The 18,434-nt window shown below is 32.8% G+C and overlaps 1 protein-coding gene across 1 annotated transcript in view; it reads left to right on the forward strand.

The window, feature by feature from the left end:
- The window catches only part of PPIP5K2 (diphosphoinositol pentakisphosphate kinase 2), a 70,274-nt gene that overhangs the window by 20,990 nt on the left and 30,850 nt on the right, over positions 1-18,434 (forward strand). Inside the window, 9 exon segments of the mRNA XM_027605988.2 lie at positions 776-862; positions 1,602-1,677; positions 1,759-1,868; positions 2,565-2,650; positions 5,287-5,412; positions 5,556-5,677; positions 5,936-6,118; positions 12,006-12,147; positions 12,911-13,134. Of these exon segments, the coding sequence (XP_027461789.2) occupies positions 776-862; positions 1,602-1,677; positions 1,759-1,868; positions 2,565-2,650; positions 5,287-5,412; positions 5,556-5,677; positions 5,936-6,118; positions 12,006-12,147; positions 12,911-13,134 (1,156 nt within the window).

Below are 18,434 nucleotides of genomic sequence, written 5' to 3' on the forward strand. Positions count from 1 at the left end.
CAACTTCTGTATTCTGAGTGTGTAAAGAAAAAATATACAGGTGTGTCTTGAGGTAAATTAATTAGACCAATATTGGCAAAGTGTCTAATAACATTCTACTAGTGAAAATTACTGCTTGAAACTCACCTGCTACTCAAGTGAGTTGACCAAATGCTTCATATTCATAGCTTAGACGTTTAGATTAGCCTGTTAAAAATTCTGAGAAGTCCTGGTTGGGGTGGGAGGACAATAGAAATTAATTATGTTTTTAAACCAGTATTCTAAACTATTTAACATAAAATTTTTTAAGGTAAATCTGCAGGGTTGTATTCTGTGGCTTACAGTTTGGCATACACTAAAGTATACCCTAGCCTTCTTTCTAAGACATTATTATCTTCTAGTAATTTGAGTTTGAAATACTTGTTCTGTTCTTACAAGGTCAAAATAAATACAACAGCTATAAAGTAAAGCTTTATTTTGCTTTGATTTAAGGAAATCTCAGTCTGTAATGATCTATGCTACAGGGCAAGTATTTAATGAAGTTCCAGGATTGCCATTGTTTACTTTTATCCCAGTGAAAGCTGATATATAGCTTAATATTACTTCCCCTCCAGCTTCTTAAAATCTTAAGATTGAATTTGATAAAATCAACTGGTTGTTACAAGTACTGTTCTTCATGGGAAAGATCTCGAAATGGTAGAAGGTGACTCTAAACAAATAATGAGATGTTGTATTAGTCTGAATTATATAACAGAAATCTTTGTTAGAAAATTGAGAACATTTTTTTTTATTTTAGGATGGAACTTAGATGTGTCATAGCTGTGATACGTCATGGGGATCGAACACCAAAACAAAAAATGAAAATGGAAGTGAGGCATCAAAAGTATGTTTTAGGAGGAATAATTATTTAATCAGGAGATAATTTAAGATTTCTGATAGGGGATTAGCTGATTTGATTAATACATCATATAGTAAAACTGTTTTCCCATTTCTTGGCCATTAATTTAAACCACTGGATGCAAACAAAATCCATGTAAAATAATTGTATGTATCAGCATTTGAAAATTATTATGGTAATATCCATCAATTATCGTCCATCTGATCTGGCTTCATTTACTGTTGTAAAGGCGTAAACATCCTTAGATGTTGTGTTTAATCTTGGTTTGTTATTCTCTTCATTGCTTTCTATGAGTCTTTAACCTCTCAACCTTCTAGAAGAAATTAGTAGAATGGAAGTTTATCTTTTTTCTCTTCAGTATTTGATTTGGAAACAATAAAATTTAAAACCTGAGCCAATCAATATGTGTTGAAACATTTTTTAATATGTATATGTATGCAGTGACTTCAGAGAATATGATATTTAGTATTACAATCATATACTCAGTTTCCATCATGAGAAAAACTTTTAAAAATGATCTAGTGATTGTTAGTTTGATGTGCTCAGGAGAATAGTAAGTTTTATCACTCAGTGGAGCAGCAACCTTCTATAGTGAAAGAGGACACACAGTATTTGAAATCCATAGACCTGAGTCCCATATCTTCATTTATAAGTGATTTATGTAAGTGTATAGTGTTAATACTAATTATTTCAAAGGACTAATTGTGCTGTCTTTTTTTATAAGATTTTTTGATCTTTTTGAAAAGTGTGATGGATACAAATCTGGGAAATTAAAACTCAAAAAACCAAAACAGTTACAGGCAAGTGCATTTTATTTCTTGTTGGTTTTAAATTGCTAATGACAAAGTTACATAAAAATTCACTTCTTTATTATTTTATAGGAAGTGCTGGACATTGCCCGACAACTTCTTATGGAGCTGGGGCAAAATAATGATTCTGAAATTGAAGAAAACAAGTCAAAACTTGAACAACTTAAGACTGTATTGGAAATGTGAGAATCTTTCTGAAACTCCTAACTTTGATTTTTGCAGTGTTCTTTTTTTAAAAGAGTTTGTTAAATTTCCTTCCCAGTTTGATCTTTTTGCACTTTATTGCTGAAACTGAAGAGAAATTAGTGGAAGTCTAGTGAGATTTTTATTGGTACAGTGAGAAAATAGATGGTTGTTTTGAAGATTATTGTTTTAGTTTTACTTTTCATTTTGGGATGAGAAGAATTTGGATATTTTATGAAATACTATTTAGGATGAAAGCCAAATTGCTAACAGGACCACTGATTAAATACTCTTTAGTTAAAAAACAATTTTGAGCTATGTTTTAATCAAGTGAAATTGATAACACTGGTATTCCACTTATAAGCTTTATATAACACCTTAGAATCTTATTTCCTTTAATTTTTTAGATACCCATACATTTATTTTTTTATATTTCTATACTTTGTCATCTCTTCAAAATTGTCTAAGTTTTATAGAGGAATTTTTTTGTATCTTCATTTTTGATGTGATTAGAATGAGTACCGATGGTACAGAGATTTTCTGCTAGGGTATGTTAGAGAATTCATCAATTAATTAAAAATAGAAGGGCACGTTAATATGTAGATTTAGGTTTTCTAGATGGATTTTAGTTTTTCTGTAGGAGGTTGCATTGAATACTTACTAAAAATTGTTCTGCTTGTCATTTTGTTTTTCAGGTATGGCCATTTTTCTGGAATAAATCGTAAAGTCCAATTAACTTACCTCCCTCATGGTTGTCCTAAAACATCTAGTGAAGAAGAAGGTATATCACTATTAATACCTCTTGTGTTTTAATTTATGTGTAGGGACTTAACTACTGATCTTACTACCTTTGGACCCTCTTCTGTGTAATAATTTAGGGACTGACATGCTGAATAAAGGAAAAATAAAGTAGAGTTTTGTTAACTTTCTCTTCAATCCTTTAAATAAAGGATAGATTTTATTCTTGATCCTTTGAGTAAAGGATAAATTTTATTGTTTTGGAAACTGCTTAGGACTTCCCTTTTACTCTGGGATTGTTTCAGAAAGTTTATTTATAACTACATGTTACTTAATGGACCCCTTTCTTCCTCTTTTGGTGAAAGAGGGCAGAGTATACAGGAAGAAAGCTCAAAAAGTACAAAAAGACTGAAAAAATACATAATAAACATGTTTCTAATACAGCTTTTCCTCCACTGAAAAAATCAGAATAAGCATTTAAAGAAGGTCAGGTCCGTCTCCTAAAAGTAGTCAGCATAAAACTCCATAAATTCATTTACATTTTATTTTTATTTATTTATTTATTTATTTATTTATTTATTAGAGAGAGAGAGAATGAGAGACAGAAAGCATGAGAGGGGGGAGGGTCAGAGGGAGAAGCAGACTCCCTGCTGAGCAGGGAGCCCGATGCGGGCCTGGATCCCAGGACTCCAGGATCATGACCTGAGCCGAAGGCAGTCGCTTAACCATCTGAGCCACCCAGGTGCCCAATTCATTTACCTTTTAAAAGAAAAATGGGCAGGGGTTGGAGAAGCCATTTCATAGAGAAATGTAGATGCCCAATAAAATAATGATAATAATAGTAACTACTTTTGCCTATCACACTAGCAAAGTATTTTCTTGTTTTATTCTTTTGTCAGATCGATGGTAAGGAATGTTGATGAGAATGCAGTATGAGCAGATTTCAGTCTATTGGGAGGAGTATAAATTGACATAACTTTGAAAAGTCATTTAACAATTATATTAGAAACTTCAGAAAATGTTCATATGCTTCAATCCTAATTCTACTTAGAAGAATCTATCCCAAGGAAGTGGTCATATATTCAGGGAAAGATTGATCTCTGGGGATACTCACAATATCATTATTTATAGTGGCATAAATTGAAGTAATGATTATCTTAAATGCAAGCACAAGTTTGATTATGTTGATCTTTATAAATGTATTTTAAAATTTGACATGTTGCTATTTTGTCATACTTGTGATTAATAGCAATATAGATTAATTTCTTATATTTTAATGTTCGTGATGAAAAACATTCAATAAATAATTGAATTGATTGAAAAAGCCTGTTAATTAATTGTCCTTCCATAAATTAATATTGGCCTGCATAGTAAAGCACATACAACTACTGTCTAGTCCCAGGAAAAAGGTTGATTTCTATCACTTTTAATGAATCATCATTAAGTTTTTTAGCACTTCTATTGCTTATTTTTATTTTTTTAAATTTATTTTAATTTTATTTTTTTAAAGATTTTATTCATTTATTTGAGAGAGAGGGGAGACATAGCTAGAGAGAGAGTGCAAAAGCAGGGGGAGGGGCAGAGGGAGAGGGAGAAATAGGCTCCCTGCTCAGCAGGGAGCACAACAAGGGGGCTCGATCCCAGGACCCTGCGGTCATGACCTGAGCTGAAGGCAGATGCCAAACAGATTGAGCCACCCAGGCACCCCCTATTGCTTATTTTTAAATTACCTTTGTTTCTGTGGCCCAGTACAGATCTTAGGACATGATAAAGGGCAGATAAATTAAGTATAGAAACTCATTTGCTTGTGGAACTTCCCCTAATATCTGAGAAAATCTTTGGTCGGGAACATAAAGAGATTGCACAATTCCAAATTTAAAAAGCTGCTCTTGGCTACATTTTATTATATATATCATTCATAAATTTAAATTATAATAAATTTTAGGCTTTTTCATCTCACGTCTTCCTAAAAATTATGCAAATCATTGATTCCTCATCATAATGTATACATCTTCACTTCAGCTAACATTACCTTTTATTTGAGACTTTTGATATAAAGACAAGATCTTGATCCTTTGGTCAAGGAGCTCTTAATCTAACATTGCTAGCACAACTAAATTAAAATATTGGGCAAATACTATTGGTGTCATGTCACCATGAGAGCAGGGAAGGTAGAAACAATACTTCTTTCAGAAAACTGAGAAAGAGCCTTCTTCATAACGTATGGAAGAGATTTTAAAATTTTAGTCACATTTTAACAGAAGGAGCAAAGGGTGTTCCTGACAGAAGCAAAAGCCTACAAAGATAGGTATGTTCAAAGGAACAGAATAATTTACATAAAAGCTATATTCCACTGCAGAAGATAGAACAAAGAAAAAATTAATCTTGAAATATGTCTCTTTAAAAGAAACAAACTTGGGGCACCTGGGTGGCTCAATCGTTGAGCGTCTGCCTTTGGCTCAGGTCATGATCCCAGGGTCCTGGGATCGAGCCCCACATCAGGCACCCTGCTCCGCGGGAAGCCTGCTTCTCCCTCTCCCGCTCCGCCTGCTTGTGTTCCCTCTCTCGCTATGTCCCTCTCTCTCTGTCAAATAAATAAATAAAATCTTTAAAAAAAAAAAATAAATAATAAAAAACCCAAACTTGACATTTGCCTCTCTCCATTCACATGTGTCTTAGATAGCCGAAGAGAAGAACCATCCTTACTTTTGGTTCTAAAATGGGGAGGAGAACTAACTCCTGCAGGCAGGGTCCAGGCTGAAGAACTTGGAAGAGCTTTCAGGTGTATGTATCCTGGAGGTCAAGGTAAATCTTGGCGCTTCTTTAATTTGGTTAAATCTGTGCATTATGTTTTCAAATCTTCATTTATTTTGCAATGTTACTAAATAGTTTATAGAAATATAGTGAGACAAAAATATAGCTTAAGTGATTTGAGTATTTGTTTTCAGGAGATTATGCAGGATTTCCTGGCTGTGGTTTACTGAGATTACATAGTACCTACCGACATGACCTCAAAATATATGCCTCTGATGAGGGACGAGTCCAGATGACTGCAGCTGCTTTTGCAAAGGTATAAGTAAACGTTTCTTAGAATTGCTAGGAATGTCATCGAAGACTTTTTGCTAAGATGATATTTAAAAATCCCAAATTTGAAATTTCAAACTTGAGCCCTGAAATGGTGATGGGCTGTATTATTAACCAAGTTTATTGCAAATAGTTAGCTTATACCTTGCGGGATTCGGCGTGTAACAAAGTAAGTATTAAAATGCTTTCTATTAATTTGCATACTAATTTTAAAATCTGTATTGGCTTTATCCAATATGTTTAGGGGCTCTTAGCTCTAGAAGGAGAGCTTACACCCATTCTTGTTCAGATGGTAAAAAGTGCAAATATGAATGGTCTTTTGGATAGTGACAGTGACTCCTTGAGCAGTTGTCAGCAACGTGTGAAAGCAAGACTTCATGAAATACTTCAGAAGGATAGAGATTTTACTGCTGAAGACTATGAAAAGGTGGGTCTTAGCAAACTCTTTTACATTGTGAAATATCATGCACATACAGAAATGTATGTAAAACATAAACTTAGAGCCTATTGTATTATAAAGCAAATACTCCTATAGCCACCATCAAGATACAGAAATAGACCACTGGGACACCTCTGGCCCCTGTGTGCCCCTTCTCAATGGCAACTCCTTCCCAATCTCCTAGAATTAATTACTATCCTGACTTAATATTGCTCTTTTTATAGTCTTCTCATATCAAGAAACTTATTTGGCTAAGTATGCATCCCTAACTGCTGCGGTCTCAGTTTTGGCTTTTTTCTAAACTTTCATACGATAGAGTCGGTTTTCTTTTATGTTTGGCTTCTTTTGCTCAATATCATGTTTGTGATGTTCATCCGTATTTTTGGGAATTTCCATAGTTAATCAGTAATCACTTCTATGTAGTATTTCGTTTTAGGGATTGGCAAACTTTTTCTGTAAAAGGCCAGATAGTAAATTTTAGGCTTTGTGGGTCACATTTGGGCTCTTGTTGCACATTCTTTTGTTTTTTAACCCACCTTTTAAAAAAGTAAAAACCATTCTTTGCTCATGGGCTATGCCGCAGGCCACATTTGGCCTGTAGGCCATCGTTTGATGACCCACGTTGTATTTTATGAATATGCTATAATTTATATATATACTTGTATCATCGTCACGGTTTTGTGCCCTTACGATTAGCAGTGCTATGACTGTCCTTGTATATCTCCTCGTGCATGTGAGCATACATCCTCTTGGTATATTCTATGGTTGGAATTGTTGTGACCCACAGTATGCTTATGTTTCAATATGAGTAGGTAATGTCAAACTGTTTTTCCAAATTCATTGAACCAATTTACACTTCTACCAGAAATCCAGGAGAATCATTAATTATTCTACGTAGTCTCTATTCTTGGTATTCTTGGTATTCTCAGACTATTCGGTTTTGGCTATTCTGAAGGTGGATGTGTAATAGTAGCTCATTGTGGTTTTAATATTTTCTGACCGTTTAGATATCCTTTCATGAGGCCTTCTCTTCAAGTCTCTTGTCCTTTTTTCTACTGCTTGTCTGTATTTTTCTTAGTGAGTGGTAGAAGTTCTTAAATTATTTTGGATACGAGCTCTTTTTTATATGTGGTCTAAATCCTGCCCCCTACTCTGAGCCTTCATGATGTCTTTCAATAAGCAGAGGTTCTTATTTTTCATGAATTCCAAGTTTAATTTTTTCCTTTATGGTCAGTGCATTTTTTTTTGATATAGTCTAGTATCTTTTTTTTTAATTATTGAGACATAATTGACACACATTGTTTTATTAGTATCAAGTAGACAACACAGTGATTAGACAGACAAGACTATATCCTGTGCCATGCTCACCACAAGTGTAGCCGCCATCTGTCACCATACAATGCTATTAAAATACCATGGACTATATTCCCTGTGCTGTACCGTTTATCCCCATGACTTGCTCATTCAATAACTGGCTGCCTGTATCTACCATTCCGCTCTAATTAGAGGTCATAAAATATTCTTATGTATGATCTTCAGCACCATATACTGAAAGACTGTCCTTTTTCCTCTACTTTGTGGCACCATCTTTATAATATATATATACATGTGGTCTATTTCTATACTATATTCTTTTTTTTTATTTTAAAAGATTTTATTTATTTATTTGAGAGAGCGAGAATGAGAGAGAGAGAGAGAGAGCACATGAGAGGGGGGAGGGTCAAAGGGAGAAGCAGACTCCCTGCTGAGCAGGGAGCCCCATGTGGGACTCGATCCCGGGACTCCAGGATCATGACCTGAGCCGAAAGCAGTCGCTTAACCAACTGAGCCACCCAGGCGCCCTATACTATATTCTTTTCTAGATCCTGTGCCACTGAATACAAGATCACCCAAGTCCTACATGCTTCCTTCAAGTTTTTCTTAGCTTTTCTTGCATTTCCATATAAATTTTAAAATAAGCTGTCAAAAATCCTGTTGCAATATTGATTTACATGGATCGAATCTGTAGTTTCTGAAAATCTATATCTTTTAATATATTTTTAATTTTGTTGTAAGTAGTACCTCTAAAAATGTTATTTTCTGTTGCTATGCAGAAATAGCTTTTTAATATTGACTTTATATGCATCAACCTTATTGAGCTCATTTATTAGTTTAATAATTTATCTGTAGATTTTTATTTATCCTTTGAATGCATCCAGGTTTTTCTCCTTCCTTTTGGATCTTGTTTGTTTTATTATTTTTTTCTTGTCGTCAGTAACTAGCAGCTTGAAAACAGTGTTAAATAGAAGTGGCATATCTTTTCTTGTGCATGTTCTCAAAGAAAGCTTTCAACATTTATCCACTAAATGTTTTCTGTACTTTTTTTAATAGCTATCCTTTTTCAAAATAAGGAAATTCCATTTTGTTCCTGTTTTGCTAAATGGAAAATCAGTGAATTTTATCATTATTTCCTTTTTATCTCTTGTATCGTATGATTTTTTGGGGGGATATAAAGCTATCTTGGTTCCTAGAATAAACTCAACTTTTATATGTATGTATATATATTTTGTTATTTTTGTTGTTAATGTATCTCACTGGTTTGGGTTTACTATTTTTTGGTTAGTAGTTTTACATCTGTGTTCATGAGTCAGATTGACCTTCACATTTTTATTCTTATGTCTTGCTCTGCTTTCAATATCAGAATTATGCTAGTCATAAAATTAGGGAGTCCTATTTTGGGGAAGGAGTTTGTGTACATATCTTTAAATGTTTTATAAAATTTACTAGTAAATCCTATGGGGATTTTCTTTGTGGGAAATCATGTCATCATTGTAATCATGGATTCCAGAGTAATTAGTAATTTTCAGTTATTACGTTTTGTGTCAGTATTAAATTACATTCTTGTAGAAGTTTATCATATCCTCTTTAAATTCTTTGTAATGTCTGCAGGATCTGTAGAGATGTCCCTTTTTGTTTCATAACATTGTACTGTCTTTTTTTCTCTTGATCATTTTAACTGGTTGATGCATTTTATTAGTCCTTTCAAAGAAATATCTTTAATTTGTTGGTCCTCTTTATTATGCACTTGTTTTCCATTTGATTAATATTTGTTTAATTTTGTATTTCTTCTACTTCTGTAAACTCGTGTCACTAGCTGTGTGCTTATTAACTCATGAATATTCAATCTTTTCTAAAATACAGACTTTAGTCTATAAATTTCCCTTTACAACTGCATGCATAAATTTTGAGGTTTGTGCAGTTTGGGATATTTTCTGATTTCCTTTGTGATTTCTTCTTTGATCATAGATTAGTCAGAGGGTTTTTTTTAGAATTTCAAAACCTGTGGCATTTTGAGTTAAACTTTATTTCTAACTTTATACCATCTTAGTAAAAAAAAAAATCCTGAATTTTTTTGTTTCTTCACTGTTTTGTGTGAAAATTTCCCACTCTAATTGTGGATTTTCTTTGTAGTTCTCTTAATCTTTGCTTTACATATTTGATGCCATGTTATTAGATAGATCAAATTTAGAAACGATATATTTCCATCAGTACTTTTTGCCTGAAAGTTTGAGGTTAATATAGCAACAACAGTTTTTCCCCCTCTTACTTGGTTTTGCATTGTACATCTTTTTTACCTTTTTAGTTTCAGACTTTTTGAAATTACATTTTTAAGTGTATCTATTACAATCTGCATATAACTGGGTTTTTTTAAATGTATTATGAAAATCTTTAGGGCAGTTTTATTTACAATATAAATTATTGACAAATTTATATATGAATCCACTATATTTTCAAGGGCTTTATATTTATACTGCCTTTTTAATTTTTCTCTCTTCTGTTGTTGAAATTAGTACTTTTTACTTACTTATTTCTCTGTTAGCTTAAAAATTATATTTGATTTTATTGTTTGTTTTGTCATTACCCCAGAGATAATAGTAGGCTTCTATAACTTCTTAAAGTCGAATGTTTATATACATAGTGCTCTTACTCTTCCTGGACAATGCAAGTACTCTAGAAAAATACTATTCAAATGTTAACTTGCATAAGAATCACTGGGAGTCTTGTTAAGAATGCAGATTCTGACTTATCATATCTGGGGTGGGGACTAGGATTCTGCTTTCAGTAAGCTTCCAGTTCATGCCAATGCCTGCTAGTTCTGGGACCATACATTTAGCAGCAAGCCTTAAGATCCTTGTAACATTTGCATAGCCTGCAACTTTTATGCTCTTAATATTGTTTATTTTAATTTTGTATCTTTTAAACTGTACAATGTCATTTTTATTATTCCTTAGGCAGGGAGTTTTTATTTAGATTTATCCATTAATTTGCCCTTCTTTGTTTTTTTGTTTTGTTATATTTTGTTTTAGTAAGCTCCATGCCCAGCTTGGAGCCCACTGAGGGGCTTGAACTCAAGACCCTGGGATCAAGAATCGAGCTGAAATCAAGTCGGGCATTTAACTGAGCCACCCACACGCCCCCTCATTTGCCCTTTAAATTACTTTTTATTCTTTCTGAAGTCCATAGTTTCCATTTAAGAGCATTTTCCTTCTGTCTGAACAACTATATTAATTCTGTTAGTTTACTGATGGTGAATTCTTTTCTGTCTGAAGATGTTTTTATTTCAACTTTACTTTTTTTTTTGTTTTTAAAGGAAGGGAGGGTGGGGGGAGGGGGCAGAAGAAGAGGGAGAATCTTAAGCAGGCTCCACCCCCAGCATGAGAGCCTGACGTGGAGCTCAGTCTCACAACCCTGAGATCATGACCTGAGCTGAAATCAAGAGTCGGACGTTTAACCGACTGAGCCACCCAGGCGCCCCTCAACTTGACTCTATAGGATATTTTCACTGGGTATAGAGTTCTAGGATAGCATTTATTTTCTTTCATTGCATTGAAGATAATGTTACACTCTCTTCTTGCTTCCAGTGTTTCCCTTGAGAAGTCAGTTGTTGATCTTATTGTTATACCTTTGAAGATAGTCTTATTTATTTATTTATTTATTTATTTATTTATTTATAACTCCTTCTGGCCACTTTTAACATTTTTACTTTTGATTTTCAGCAGTTTTTCTGTTGTATGTTTAGATGGAGATTGCTTTTTTAAACTGATCCTGCTAGTAGATTAGGATTCTTGGATCTGTGGTTTCAGTTTTAGGAAGTTGTCTTTATGGTTTTGATTTTTGTCTTTAATGTAGCATTTGTTACCTTCTTCTGGGTCTCTAAATACATGTTTGTTAAAAATTTCTCTTATCCTTTTTAAAAATTTTTTTCATCCTTTCATCTCTATGCTTTATTATGGATAAAATTTTCTCACCAGTCTTCCAATTTACTAAATTTACCTTTGGCTGTACTTAATGTGCTTTTAATTCAGCCAGTGTATTTTTCAATTCTAAAATTTCTTTTTGCTATTTTAATATTTAATTTGTCATTTTTCAGTCATTTGCATTTTTTATTTTTAGTGTTTTATCTTTTTGAACACAGGAAGTTTCCTCATTTTTCAGGTGTTGTTTTATTTTTATGTTCTTTCTTTTTAATTCAAATATAGTTAATAGTGTTTTATTAGTTTCATGTGTACAATATAGAAATTCAGCAATTAGGGTTATTGCATGTAAATATATGTTGAATGGTTAGAACCATACTGAGTCAGCAGTTTGTCACTATAAGTTAGAGTACTTCTGCTAAATTTTCTCTGTGAGTAATTAATGATAACTAATCTTTACTATTTTTTAAACATGAAATTCTGAGATTTTTACTTCCTTCTTGACCTTATTACTATATTTTGGCATCATCTTATGTATGATATGGAATTATTCTCCAGCTATTGGAAAAACTTTTTATATTGTTCTCTTGGACAATTAGATAAATAACTAGATGTAATATTTACACTTTCCTCATTTGTAGCTTACTCCATCTGGAAGCATTTCTCTTATCAAATCAATGCATTTAATTAAAAATCCTGTGAAGACCTGTGACAAAGTTTATTCCTTGATACAGAGTTTGACTTCTCAAATCAGACATCGAATGGAAGATCCCAAATCATCAGGTAAATATTATGTGTTCCTTGGAATGTGAAACAAATGAAAATTATTATCCAAATACTGTAAACATTTTAAAATAAGATGTATTAATCTTAAGAAATTAAGCCTCATACTATTCTAGTTATGAGTTAACATACATCCAGCAGAAGAATAATAGCTAGGTTATGGTTTCTTTTCTCTATGATAGCATGAAAAAGATAATAAAATATTATTATTTGAATAATTCTGTAGCATTGCCGTATAGTTAAGCAGCAAATAGGCAGCATAATAAGAAACAAGCAATAAGAAGATGATCGGGGTTCTAACTCTGAGATTAGCCTTGTTATAACTTGGGCAACTTTGAAATCTAGGATTCTTACTGGTAAAAATAAATCCTTTAAAATGTTTAATTTCTAAGTTTCCTTTCTGCTAAAGACTGTCCATTCTGTTAGTTCTGTGAATCTAGTAAGAAAAGACCAGTACTTAAAATTCAGAATTGAAAATAGCCTAAAAGAGTTTTGTTATAATTGTTCTTTTTATTTTGATTATTGAAGCGTGTAACATACGGCAAGGTCTTTTATAAACCCAAGTCCTAAAGCAATTATTTATATCTTTTCTTTAGGTCTACACAATATATGGTTGCTAATGGTATATGACTATGATAACATTCCCTACCTTCTTAACAGTTTTACCTCTGACATTTAAAAAAAGTTTCTAATTATCAACTTTTTGTATATACCCTTAATCTGATTCTAAGTTTAATATGCTAAATATGTTATGTTGTTTTAGATATTCAGCTTTACCATAGTGAAACATTAGAGCTTATGCTACGTAGATGGTCCAAGTTGGAGAAAGACTTTAAAACAAAGAATGGAAGATATGACATTAGTAAAATCCCTGACATATATGACTGTATAAAATATGATGTCCAGCATAATGGTTCCTTGAAATTAGAAAATACAATGGAATTATATAGGCTTTCGAAGGCATTAGCAGATATTGTTATCCCTCAGGTAAGTAAATCTCGGAATCAGTTTTCTTATAGTGTTTTGTAGATTCTTTTAAAATGTCTATCACTGGATAAAAGACAGTTGATTTTCATCTCCCTATAAAATCCATAACTTTTAAAAGGAAAGTAATTATGAATTTATATTTTAAGCTTTTTATTATATTAAATCATTACTTGATTTTCTAATCGTTTGATTGTAGTGACTTTAAAACTTAAGGATTGATACTCCTAAAGAACAATAATATACTAACAAGACAACTGAAAACAGGATAGAATGAATCACTGAAATATTTATTGGCTACTTATTATTTACCTACCAATTCTGTGGTATGGAAGTATGTGGCGAGTGGGAGAAAAAGGTAGCTGTAGCCCAATGTAAAGTTTGCAAGTATTTTGAAAAAAAATTTTTTTCTGAGAGAGAGCAGGGAGGGAGGGGCAGAGGGAGAGAGAGAGAATCTTAAGCAGGCTTCACACCCAGTGCAGAACTTGACGTGGGGCTTGATCTCACGACTCTGAGATCGTGACCTGAGCCAAAATCAAGAGTCAGACACTTAATTGTTACCCAGGCACCCCTTAAAAAATTATTTAGAGGTCGAAGTGTAAGTTGTTGTTGGAAGGATGCAAGTCATGGGTCTTTTCATTTATAGGAGAATAAAAATAAAGGTGTAACCAGAATTCAAATAATTGAAATTAATTAGGCAGAGAATCAGATTGATAATAAAGAGGCAAATGACAAGACAAGTGAGATATGTTAGCAGAAAATGGTTCCAGATTCCCTGAGCTGAAATCCAGATTCGGACACTTACCTGACTGAGCCACCCCGGTGCCCCTCAATTTCTCCAAAATTTGGGGTCTGTTTTCAACTGAGTGACTAAAGATTATTTGGATATTATAAGGAGGAGATTGGAGTAGATCAGACATTCTACCTATGAACCAAAGTTAAATAGCAGTGAAAAAATGGAATACATGAAAAATATGAAGATGCTGAACAAAAAGAGCCTTACTTAATACATATAAAAATGGTTTAAATAGTATCAGTGTCCCTTAATTTTCACACAAAGTTCAGGAAAAACTACAAACTTCAAAAAACTGGGAATTCAGACAGTACACAACTTACCTACAATTATTTGTGTACATGTTAAAGATTAGCTTATTCTTTCAGCCTGAGAGAACACTGCTTGTTTGGTCAGATGTATAATATAGACAATCTTAGGTATATTGTATGATTCAGTGATTTGTGAAATGAATTCTTAAAAAAGAAGATAAAAATACCTCACATATCAAGAATATATCTTTGGGCCTCTTAGGAAACACTGACTTAGCAAACAAGGAATTATTATCTGACAACTTCTTTTTACTAAACGGAAGAGAGCTTTTATTCTGCAAAAGAGAAATTTAGGGGCACCTAGGTAGCTCAGTCAGTTTTGTGTCTGACTCTGGATTTCAGCTCAGGTCATAATCTCAGGGTCCTGGGATCAAGTTGTGCGTTGGACTCCTTGATCAGTCAGTGGGGAGTCTACTTGTCTCCCTCTCCCTTTGCCCCTCCCCATAGGCACATGTGCATGCTCTCTCTCTCTCTCTCTGAAATAAATTAAAAAAAATATTTAAAAAAGAAAAAAGAGGTACAACAAATAATACATTATATATAAAAAAAAAAAAAAGAAGATAGCAGGAAGGGAAAAATGAAGGGGGGGGGGAGTCGGGGCGGGGAGACAAACCATGAGAGACTATGGACTCTGAGAAACAAACTGAAGGTTCTAGAGGGGAGGGGGGGTGGGGGGATGCATGAGCCTGGTGATGGGTATTAAAGAGGGCATGTACTGAATGGAGCACTGGGTGTTATATGCAAACAATGAATCATGGAACACTACATCAAAAACTAGTCATGTATGGTGATTAACAGAACATAATAAAAAAAAATTTAAAAAGAAATTTAATTTTACAGAATAAAAAGTTTTGTAACAGGTAAGATATTTTAAGATTATCATCAGAGTGAACACACTAAATTCTGCATAACTCAGTTTTAGCAGCAATGTTTAGACAGTCATTGAGCTAACGCTGGTTTGACTATAACTGAAGTTACTGAGTCAGACTCATCTTTGTTATGAAATTCAGGAAAGAAAATTTATTCAAATTTTTCTTATTAACTATTCCAAGAAGAATGATTGCTGGTTTGTTTGTTCTTAAGATTTTATTTATTCATTTGAGAGAGAGAGAGCACATGAGCGAGGGGGGAGAAGCAGAGGGAGAGGGAGAAACATACTCCCCACTGAGCAGGGAGCCCAACGTGGGGCTTGATCCCAGGACCCTGAGATCATGACCTGAGCCAAAGGCAGATGCTTAACTGAATGAGCCCCCCAGGCGCCCTGGAATGGTTGCTGTTAATTCTGCTAACCATATAATTAGTTTACATTGGAAGTATAAGTAAGATCCACATTTTTTTTTTCATTGTTTTGGATTGCTTTGACATTAGTCCAGGCTCAGTGCATATTAGTTATACTCATTCTTTCAATGATTATTTAAAACAGGTAAACTTAATATAAGACAGTCTTAAATATTTAGGGTGGCTATATGCATTCTTCACAGTAGGCTTTCAGTATATCTAAACTTAGCACCTCAGTGGCTAAATACACAAATGATTTGTTAGCATAATCACGTCTATTTTGTTACATGGCTTATTTAATCTCATGTCTCTTTTTTCTCAGTACTGTATACTAAATGTTCTAGAATTGGGAATGAAAGGTTGATTTCTAAGAGTTGGGCTTAAGATACTCAAGTGTTTAATAGGGTTTTAGATGTTAATTTCTCCTATGTATCATGTATGTATTCAGGTATATTGCTTAAATCACTGAAGAAACTTCTTACCGTCTCCTTGTAACTTAAATATTTATAATGGATTTTTCAAAGTACTGTAATTAGAAGAATCAGTAAAAATGAGAATGGGTTGGAAAGATTTAAAACATCATTTGTATCTTTTAAAGTAATTTGTCATGCTCAACTCTTCTCAGTCTTTATTACAATAATTGTCTTTGGATGCAGTTAGGTTAGATCTCAGCAGTCTGAGAATTTACTTGAAGACATCTCTAAAATTTCTTCTTGGATAAATTTATTTATCTTTGAAATCTTTGGACTCGTCAGACAACATTTTGCCCAAGCTTACAAGAATCAGTCTTATTTTTGATAGATTTATAATTACATTTTGGAAAGTTGTAACTTTAAAAGCAGACTTTTTTTTTACATACTTTCCTGCAGTTCTGAGATTATAACTTGAGAGGACAGCTTTGGGTTTACCTCCCTAACTTTTTGGTTTGATGTTCCTTATTGTAGCAGAAACTTGGGATTTCTTCTTTTTAAATGGATTGTTGAATTCAGTCCAGTAAATATTATTTTGCTTTATTACTTTAGCCTTCATAAATCCAGAACTATGGACAAAATGCAGGCATTTTCAATCACTTAACAAACTAAAAATTATAAATATTTATGGTAATTATAATGAAACTGTAGTTTACAATGGAAAAAAATGAAAATTTTGCCTACTTAATTCTCAAAGAAATAAAGAATATTTCAAGCTTAGAGACTTGATGATTCAGTCAAATAATGTAAAATTTTAACTTGTTTAGAATATGCTAATTTAGTTTTAGAAAATATCACTATCTGTGATAGTGGGTATATGCTCTGGTGTACCTCAAAGTGTTGTTATGCCTCTAAAAATGTATTTCTGTGCTTCCATTGAATTAATTCTTATATCTATGCTGTGTGAATTATATAATTCTAATCATTGCTAAGCTTAAATATAACAGTTTATTACTTTTATTTATTTTAACAGTTAAACTAATTTTAATTATTATAGATATTTTTGCTGTGATAGAATTAACTTTCCACTTTTTAACCAGTCTCAATTTTCATCAAATAGAGGCTGTGGCTTAAAAATGATACTTTAAAATAGTCATGATGTTATGGCAATAGAAAAGAACCTCTCAAGACTAAATGTGGTATTAAGGTTCTCCTAACTGAGATCACATTTACCAAAGTTTGAAGACAATTTGTTTAGTTACTTATGGATTATGAAATGCAGAGGATTGTTTATAATAGCATTCACCATGTAAAGTCCATTGATACTCTCATTAAATATAACCACATAATAAGCTTTCATATAGCCTCATCTGGTATTTTAATTAGTTCTATTTATGGCAGAAATATTGTAATTACACATGAGAACTGGGATATCTAATAATTATTTGATCCTAGTTGGTGGTGGCAGATGAACAAAATATGTCAATGTGTTAAAGGGAAAAATTTCATTATTACAAAATTAATATATCTTTGTGTAAAATTAGAAAATGTAGAAATAGCAAAAAAAGTCACTGTGATTTAACAATTAGAGAAAAACATTTTAATGTTTTTAGAAAATTCTTAAAGGATTTTTCTCTTAAATTCATGAAGATACAATTTTTCTCATACATATAACAAATGTATTCTTGCAAAAATGGAACCAGGAAAAGCATAATCTTTTACAACCTGATTTTTTCCTTCACTTAGCACCAAGAACTTCTTACATATCATTAAAGCTATATGTACATCATTTTTTCTAATGGCTAATGGTATTGATGTAATAATTATTTAACCAACTTTTCATATTGGGAATTTGGACTCTTCGTTTCTTTCAGTGTCTTTACACATGTCTTTACATGTACTCAAGACCATTTTTGTAGCTCCAGAAATCTTTTGCCGGTTTTCTTCCAGGTAAACAGAGTGTGAGAGCACCTGTTTGCCTTATACCTTGCTAACACACAAAAAAAATTTCACCTAATGATTTTTAGTTCCAGTATTTTCCTTTTATTTATACATACACAATTACATATATTATCTTTTTTGCATATTCCATTCACAGTCTTTCTATGTTGGCAAGACTATTGAACCAACCAAGTTCAGTTACCGGTAAAGAAGTTCTATTTTCATGGGCCTTCCATCTGTAATCAGTCAGCCTTTTCTTTATTCGACAGTTTTCAGTTCTATTATCCATATAGAATTTTTGCTATTTGAGAAGTACCTGATAGCAGGAAATAGTCTTTAAATTCAGGTATCGTAGAATAAACTTGGAGAGGGAGGGTATGCCTGTTTATTCCCTCCTCCTTTCTACCCTCTCCTTTCTTCTTTCTCCCTCTTTTCCATCTACACACATATAACAGCTTTTTCTCTTTACACATCAGGTCATTTTCTAGTCTGTTTCTTTGAACTGTAATTTTATTAGAATTATTATTACAATTACATTTCTTAACACTTCATATTGTAATTCCTCATTGT

This window comes from Zalophus californianus, chromosome 5 (assembly GCF_009762305.2).
Source record: "Zalophus californianus isolate mZalCal1 chromosome 5, mZalCal1.pri.v2, whole genome shotgun sequence".
Taxonomy (NCBI): Eukaryota; Metazoa; Chordata; class Mammalia; order Carnivora; family Otariidae; genus Zalophus; species Zalophus californianus.